The 8,553-nt window shown below is 45.9% G+C and overlaps 1 protein-coding gene across 1 annotated transcript in view; it reads right to left on the reverse strand.

Annotated features, from left to right (window-relative positions):
- Positions 1 to 7,409, reverse strand: part of zgc:85777 (uncharacterized protein LOC405871 homolog) — a gene marked incomplete at its 5' end in the record, with an annotated part of 51,757 nt that extends 44,348 nt beyond the window's left edge. Inside the window, 2 exon segments of the mRNA XM_055649941.1 lie at positions 7,084 to 7,271; positions 7,274 to 7,409. Of these exon segments, the coding sequence (XP_055505916.1) occupies positions 7,084 to 7,271; positions 7,274 to 7,409 (324 nt within the window).
- Positions 7,410 to 8,553: the final 1,144 nt, after the last annotated feature.

The raw sequence follows: 8,553 nt of genomic DNA on the forward strand, positions 1-8,553 counted from the left end.
AATTTAGAAGATTGAGAGGGGATCTTATAGAAACTTACAAAATTCTTAAGGGGTTGGACAGGCTAGATGCAGGAAGATTGTTCCCGATGTTGGGGAAGTCCAGAACTAGGGGTCACAGTTTAAAGATAAGGGGGAAGTCTTTTAGGACCGAGATGAGAAAAACATTTTTCACACAGAGAGTGGTGAATCTGTGGAATTATCTGCCACAGAAGGTAGTTGAGGCCAGTTCATTGGCTATATTTAAAAGGGAGTTAGATGCGGCCCTTGTGGCTAAAGGGATCAGGCGGTATGGAGAGAGGCAGGTACAGGATACTGAGTTGGATGATCAGCCATTGAATCGCGGTGCAGGCTCGAAGGACCGAATGGCCTACTCCTGCACCTATTTTCGATGTTTCTATGTTTCTAAAATCATCCCCTCCAAGCTGGTTACCAAACTCTCAGAACTGGGTCTCTGCGCATCCGTCTGCAATTCGATCCTCGACTTCCTCATTCACATACCAGTCTGTCCGTATTGGTGGAAATGTGAGCCTCGATAACAATCAGCATGGGAGCACCTCAAGGCTGCGTGCTCAGCGCCCTGCTGTACTCACTCCATACTCATGACTGAGTAGCCGGTCATAGTGCGAACACCATCATCAAGTTCGCTGATGACACCACCGTTGTGGAACGTATCACTGATGGAGATGAGTCAGAGTATAGAAGTGAGATCGACCGTCTGACCAAATGGTGCCAGCATAATAACCTGGCTCTCAACACCAGCAAAACCAAGGAACTGGTGGACTTTGGAAGGGGTAGGATGGGGACCCATAGTCCCATTTATATCAACGGGTCGATGGTGGAGAGGGTCAAGAGCTTCAAATTCCTGGGCGTGCATATCTCTGAAGATCTCTCCTAGTCCGAGAACTCTGATGCAATTATAAAGAAAGCACATCAGCGCTTCTTCTTCCCGAGTAGATTACGGAGAGTCTGTATGTCAAGGAGGACTCTCTCGAACTTCTACAGGTGCACAGTAGAGAGCGTGCTGACCGGTTGCATCGTGGCTTGGTTCGGCAACTTGAGCGCCCAGGAGCGGAAAAGAATGCAAAAAGTTGTAAACACTGCCCAGTCCATCATCGGCTCTGATCTCCCGACCATCGAGGGGATCTATCGCAGACGCTGCCTCAAAAAAACCTGCGAGCATCATCAAGGATCCACACCATCCTGGTCACTCACGCATCTCCCCGCTGCCTTCAGGTAGAAGGTACAGGAGCCTAAAATCTGCATCATCCAGGTTCAGGAATAGCTACTTCCCCACAGCCATCAGGCTATTAAACTCAACTCAAACAAAACTCTGAACATTAATAGCCCATTGCACTTTATCTGATTATTTATGTGTGTGTGTGTGTGTGTGTGTGTGTGTGTGTGTGTGTGTGTGTGTGTGTGTGTGTGTGTGTGTGTGTGTGTGTGTGTGTGTGTGTGTATATATATATATATATGTCAATAGTATATGGTTACACTGATCTGTTCTGTATTTATTTATGCCTACTATATTCTGTTATGCTGAAGCAAAGCAATAATTTCAGTCCTATCTGGGACACATGACAATAAACTATTTTGAATCTTGAATCTCTTGAATACAGTATGATTTGCTGAAGTAGCATGCAAAACAAAGTTTTCTGCTGTATCTTGCTACATGTGACAATAGTAAGCCAATCACAATAGTAGTTGATTTATAGGAAGATCTAATATGGATGTGTTAAAATCACAAAGTGCAAGGGTACAAGTAAAGTGGTGCTGACATGTCAGGCAGATAAGATTATGGAGAATCCAGAGAGATTTAAGGAAAGTAAGTAATTAGAGAGAGAATAGGTCCCTTCAGAAACCAAAGCAGTCATTTATGTGTGGAGCCAGAGTGGATAGGCAAGATCCTCAATGAGTATTTATCTTCATTCTTTACCATGGAGAAATACATTAATTCTGGAGGAAGGCTAACATCGTGCTTCTATTTAAGAAGGGTTGCAAGGAAAAGCCTGTTGAACATTGAGCCTAATATCAGTGGTAGGTAGGTTACTGAAGGGGATTCAGAGGGCAAACCTTTGGTGGATAGTTTCTGATTCAGGATAGTTTTGTACGTGTAAGTTAGTGTCCCAAATGTGGGACACTAACAGGTGTGATAGGATTGGAGGGGCAAGAGGTGGAGGTGTTGCATTGCTTATCATTGAAGATATTGCAGCAGTGCTTTGGCAGGATAGATTAGAGGGCTCATCTAGGGAGGCTATTTGGGTGGAACTGAGAAATGGGAAAGGTGTAGCAACACTTATAGGGGTGTATTATAGACCGCCAAATGGGGAGCGAGAATTGGAAGAGCAAATATGTAAGGAGATTGCAGATATTAGTAGTAAGCACAAGGTAGTGATTGTGGGAGATTTCAATTTTCCACTCATAGGCTGGGAAACATTCTGTAAATGGGCTGGATGGGTTGGAGTTTGTAAAATGTGTGCAGGATAGTTTTTTGCAGCAATACATAGAAGTACCTACTAGAGAAGGGGCAGTGCTGGACCTCCTGTTAGGAAATGAGACGGGTCAGGTGGCAGAGGTATGCGTTGGGGAACAGTTCGGGACCAGTGATCACAATACCATTAGTTTCAATATAATTATGGAGAGGGTCAGAACTGGACTGAGGGTTGAGATTTTTGATTGGAGAAAGGCTAACTTTGAGGAGATGCGAAAGGATTTAAAAGGAGTAAATTGCGACAGTTTGTTTTATGGGAAAGATGTGGAAGAGAAATGGAGGACATTTGGAGGTGAAATTTTGAAGAGTACAGAATCTTTATGTCCCTGTTCGGTTGAAAGGAAATAGTAAAAATTGGAAGGAGCCATGGTTTTCAAGGGAAATTGGACACTTGGTTTGGAAAAAGAGAGAGATCTACAATAATTATAGGCAGCATGGAGTAAATTAGGTGCTTGAGGAGTATAAAGAATGTAAAAAGAATCTTAAGAAATAAATTAGAAAAGCTAAAAGAAGATATGAGGTTGCTTTGGCAAGTAAGGTGAAAGTAAATCCAAAGGGTTTCTACAGCTATATTAATAGCAAAAGGATAACGAGGGATAAAATTGGTCCATTAGAGGGTCAGAGTGGACAGCTATCTGCAGAGCCAAAAGAGATGGGGGAGATACTGAACAATTTTTTTTCTTCGGTATTCACCAAGGAGAAGGATATTGAATTATGTGAGGTAAGGGAAACAAGTAGAGTAGCTATGGAAACTATGAGATTCAAAGAAGAGGAAGTACTGACAATTTTGAGAAATATAAAAGTGGATAAGTCTCCAGGTCCGGACAGGATATTCCCTAGGACAGTGAGGGAAGTTAGTGTAGAAATAGCAGGGGCTATGACAGAAATATTTCAAATGTCATTAGAAATGGGAATAGTGCCGGAGGATTGGCGTACTGCGCATGTTGTTCCATTGTTTAAAAAGGGGTCTAAGAGTAAACCTAGCAATTATAGACCTGTTAGTTTGACGTCAGTGGTGGGAAAATTAATGGAAAGGATACTTAGAAATAATATATATAAGCATCTGGATAAACAGGGTCTGATTAGGAACAGTCAACATGGATTTGTGCCTGGAAGGTCATGTTTGACTAATCTTCTTGAATTTTTTGAAGAGGTTACTCGGGAAATTGATGAGGGTAAAGCAGTGGATGTTGTATATATGGACTTCAGTAAGGCCTTTGACAAGGTTCCTCACGGAAGGTTGGTTAAGAAGGTTCAATTGTTGGGTATTAAAAGTGGAGTAGCAAGATGGATTCAACAGTGGCTGAATGGCAGATGCCAAAGAGTAATGGTGGATGGTTGTTTGTCAGGTTGGAGGCCAGGGACTAGTGGGGTGCCACAGGGATCTGAGTTGGGTACACTGTTGTTTGTCATGTACATCAATGATCTGGATGATGGTGTGGTAAATTGGATTAGTAAGTATGCAGATGATACTAAGATAGGTGGGGTTGTGGATAATGAAGTAGATTTTCAAGGTCTACAGAGAGATTTATGCCAGTTGGAAGAGTGGGCTGAAGGATGGCAGATGGAGTTTAATGTTGATAAGTGTGAAGGGCTACATCTTGGCAGGACAAATCAAAATAGGACGTACATGGTAAATGGTAGGGAATTGAAGAATGCAGGTGAACAGAGGGATCTGGGAATAACTGTGCACAGTTCCCTGAAAGTGGAATCTCATGTAGATAGGGTGGTAAAGAAAGCTTTTGGTGTGCTGGCCTTTATAAATCAGAGCATTGAGAATAGAAGTTGGGATGTAATGTTAAAATTGTACAAGGCATTGGTGAGGCCAATTCTGGAGTATGGTGTACAATTTTGGTTGCCTAATTATAGGAAGGATGTCAACAAAATAGAGAGAGTACAGAGGAGATTTACTAGAATGTTGCCTGTGTTTCAGCAACTAAGTTACAGAGAAAGGTTGAACAAGTTGGGGCTTTATTCTTTGGAGCGCAGAAGGTTAAGGGGGGACTTGATAGAGGTCTTTAAAATGATGAGAGGGATAGACAGAGTTGACGTGGATAAGCTTTTCCCACTGAGAGTAGGGAAGATTCAAACAAGGGGACATGACGAGAATTAAGGGACAGAAGTTTAGGGGTAACATGAGGGGGAACTTCTTTACTCAGAGAGTGGTGGCTGTGTGGAAAGAGCTTCCAGTGAAGGTGGTGGAGGCAGGTTCGTTTTTATCATTTAAAAATAAATTGGATAATTATATAGACGGGAAAGGAATGGAGGGTTATGGTCTGAGCACAGGTATATGGGACTAGGGGAGAATACGTGTTCGGCACGGACAAGAAGGGTCGAGATGGCCTGTTTCCGTGCTGTGGCGGAGTGGCGGCGCGGCTCTGGCTGCAGCGGCTTACCGGCAGTCCCGTTGTTTTGTGTTTTTTATGTTGTTTATTTTGTTTTGGTTAGTCTAGTTTTGGGGGGGGGGGGGGGGGTTGAAACGGGGTTTGCAGTCTCTCCCTGCGGGGAAATACAACCTTTTTGCCGTATTCCCCTTCTCTGCCTCCGTCTGTGCTGAGGCCTAATGGAGCTGACGACCTCGAGGCTCCGGAGGCAGAGCACCGTCAAGACTCGCCCTGAGCTCGCTCCCGTGAGGGTGGTCCGGCTCAGGGCTGGAAGAGGTTGGGACGCTCCCGTGAGGGTGGCCAGCCCGAGGGTGGAACGAGGCTCCCGTCGGAGAGGCCGAGCTCGGGAAGGTGCGGTGCTGGCAGCCCGAGGGAGGTTCAGCGCCCAAGTCGGGGCAGCCCAGCCCAGGGAAGAAGCGAGGCCCAAGTCGGGGCGGCCCGGTCCGGGGGAGAAGCGATGCCCAAGTCGGGGCGGCCCGGTCTGGGGGAGGTTCGGCGCCCAAGTCGGGGCGGCCCAGCCCGAGGCTGAAGACGGCACAGTACTCACGTGAGGGTGGCTGGGACGGTGTTCTGGCGGTGGTGGCCTGAGTCCGGGGTTCGGCCGTGGGCCAGCGGCTGCGTCTGCAGGACTGGTGGGCGGCAGCTTCAACCACCCCGGGCCGCGGGACTGTTTTTAAACATCGGGGGGGGGGGGGGGGGGGGGGGGGGGGGGGGGGGTTATCGCCCCAGCGCAGAGGGAGAAGAGGAGGGAAGAGACTGCAGACCTAAGACTTTTGCCTCCATCACAGTGAGGAGATGCTGGGTGGACTCACTGTGGTGGATGTTAATATGTGTTTATTGTTGTTTTATTGTATTGTATTATATGTATGACTGATGCAATTTCGTTCAGACTTCGGTCTGAATGACAATAAAAGGCTATCTATCTATGTAATTGTTATATGGTTATAAACTACACTGTTCTTTTTGAATAAATAACCAATGAGGGCAGGGGCATAGAAAATTGTCAAAACAAACTCTGCATGGTCTTTAATAAGGTTCTGCATGGTACGTTGTCCTAGAAGGTTAGATTGTATGCGATTCAGGGAGAGCTAGCTGACTGGGTACAGAATTAGCTTCATGGAAGGAAGCAGAGGGTCATGGTGATGAAAAGTTATTTTTCAGACTGAAGACCTGTGCCTCAGGAATTGGTGCTGTGCTCATTGATGTTAGTGGTTTATGTCAGCAATTTGGATGAGTATGTACAAAGCACAATTAATAAGTTCGCAGATAAAACTAAAGTATGTGGTATCATATTCAATGAAGGTGGTTATCAAAATTACAGCAAGACCTTTAACATCTGGGCAACTGGACTGAGGAATGGCTATAATGTTTTAATGCAGATTAGTGCAAGGTGTAAGTCAAACCAAGGTCAGACCTTCACAGTGAATGGTAGGCCCCTGGCGAGTGTTGTAAACGCATTTACTGTGCATTGCATCATTTTTTGAATTTGCGGTGTCACGGGAAGATAGGGTGGTAAAGAAGGCTTTTGGTACATTGATCTTCATCAGTTAGGCTATTAAGTATGTAAGTTGGGAAGTTATGCTACAGTTGTTTAAGATGCTGATGAGGCCGCAGTTAATGTATTGTGTTCACTATTGGCCACCCTGTTTTAGGAAGGATGTCATTAACCTGGAAAAAGTGCAGAGAAGATTTGAAATAATGTTGCCATGACTCAAGGGCCTGGGCTATATGTAGAGATTTGGCAGGCTAGGACTGTATTCATTATAACATAAGAGACTGAGGGAAGGTCTTGTAGAGATGTATAAAATCACGATGGGAATAGATTGGGCAAATGTACAGTCGTTTACCCAGAATAGGGGAATCAAGAACTAGAGGACATAAGTTTAAGGTGAGAGGGGAAAGATATAATAGGAACCAAAGGGGCAACTTTTGCACAGAGGGTGAGGATATATGGAACAGGCTGCCAAGTGGTTAAGGAACGCTAGCAACATTTAAAAGACACCTGGACAGGTGCATGGGTAGGAAAGGTTTAGAGGGATCTGCGCGAAACGCGGACAAAATGTTCTAGTTTAGACGGGGCATCTTGGTCGGAATGGACGAGTGGTGCCGAGGGCGCTGCGTGACCCCGTGGCTCTCATCTGTCAACATAAACGTTTGGATTTGGCTTTTATTCGAGCCCGCACGGCACTGGGCCGCAGCTAGCGTTACCTTATTAAGCGACTCTCTTAAATTGCAATGCTCCTCGGTGTAGATCATGCCCCGGGTCGGCTGGGAGGAAACATCTCTGTGTGTCGCTTTGTCGTTGTAAAGCCTGGGCCTGAGCACCCAAGGGGCTGAGCTGTAAAGCCTGGGCCTGGGCCCGAGCACCCAAGGGGCTGAGCTGTAAAGCCTGGGTAAAGCCTGGGCCCGGGCACACAAGGGGCTGAGCTGTAAAGCCTGGGCCTGGGCCTGAGCCTGAGCATCCAAGGGGCTGAGCTGCGGCTCCACGGCAACGTCCGAACGCAGCTGGAGGCCATGGCGCCGTGGTTGCGCTTTCATGCGCATGCGCCGCGGCTTCGCTCTCCTCATCCCCAGCAAAGAGCGCGGGGGGAGCGCGAGCGCGAGCGGGAGCTGCAGCAGCTGCTGGTGCCAAAGCAAAGATCCCATAGCAATCTTTGGCTGGGGCATTGCACTGAGGCGATGCAATCAGGGCATCTGTGGGGAGGGGATCAATGCACGAGAAAGAAACAACAGCATTTTTACCAATGTAGGGAATTCTAGGGCCAAGGAAAGACTGAGGGAAATACAAAACAACGCAGAAGAAGGTGAATATAGGCGAACACATTTCAAGAGTGTAGGATGATAGTGTAGGAAGGAACTGTAGTAACTCGGCGGGACAGGTAGCATCTGTGGATAGAAGGAATTGGTGATGTTTCGGGCTGAGACCCTTTTTCAGACTGATAAGCTGAAGACCGATCTTTTGGAAACATAACAAATGACAAGATCAACGCAAGATTAAGTGGCGATTGGATCGGTGCAAAAATAGACAATCAGAGAGGGTCACTGCAAGAGGAGAAGAAAAGGCCGTACATCCCTGAACAGACATAACTTCCTAATGAACTGGAAATCACTTGTTTAAGGATGAAAACTATGATAGAAGGAAGAGTTCTCGTTGTCTGTTAAGCTGGTTGTGTCAAATAAACAGGAGTAGACCAAATCGAAGATATTATTGTTTCTCATTGCTCTCAAGGGAGATAAATTTATGTAATACAGAGGGAATAATGCTGAGGCTTTATAAGGCACTGGTCAGACTGCATATTGTGAGCAGGTTCGGGTCCCATAACTGAGGAAGGATGTGGCACTGGTGAGGGTCCAGAATGATTCCAAGAATGATTGTGTTAATATAGGAGGGTTGCACGTAAGGTCACTGGGTCATAGGACTTGACGCATGGAGCCGCTCAATCCATCTGGAGGACATCCGTAACTTCCGGTATATGTTATTAATGCAAGAAATGCGTACTTTCCTACCTGTTAAAAACCGCCAAAATGTTGAATTTTTGCGCTGAAAAAAAACTGTGGAAGTCGGGGTAAGTGTGAGAGACATGTACCAAACTTCAGAATTCCAAAAGTGAAGCAAAATGAAGGTACATAGAAGCGAGAGCTGAAGGGACAACAGCAGCTAAAGTGCTTGGTAAACAT

The sequence above is a fragment of the Leucoraja erinacea genome, chromosome 2 (genome assembly GCF_028641065.1).
Source record: "Leucoraja erinacea ecotype New England chromosome 2, Leri_hhj_1, whole genome shotgun sequence".
NCBI lineage: Eukaryota > Metazoa > Chordata > Chondrichthyes > Rajiformes > Rajidae > Leucoraja > Leucoraja erinaceus.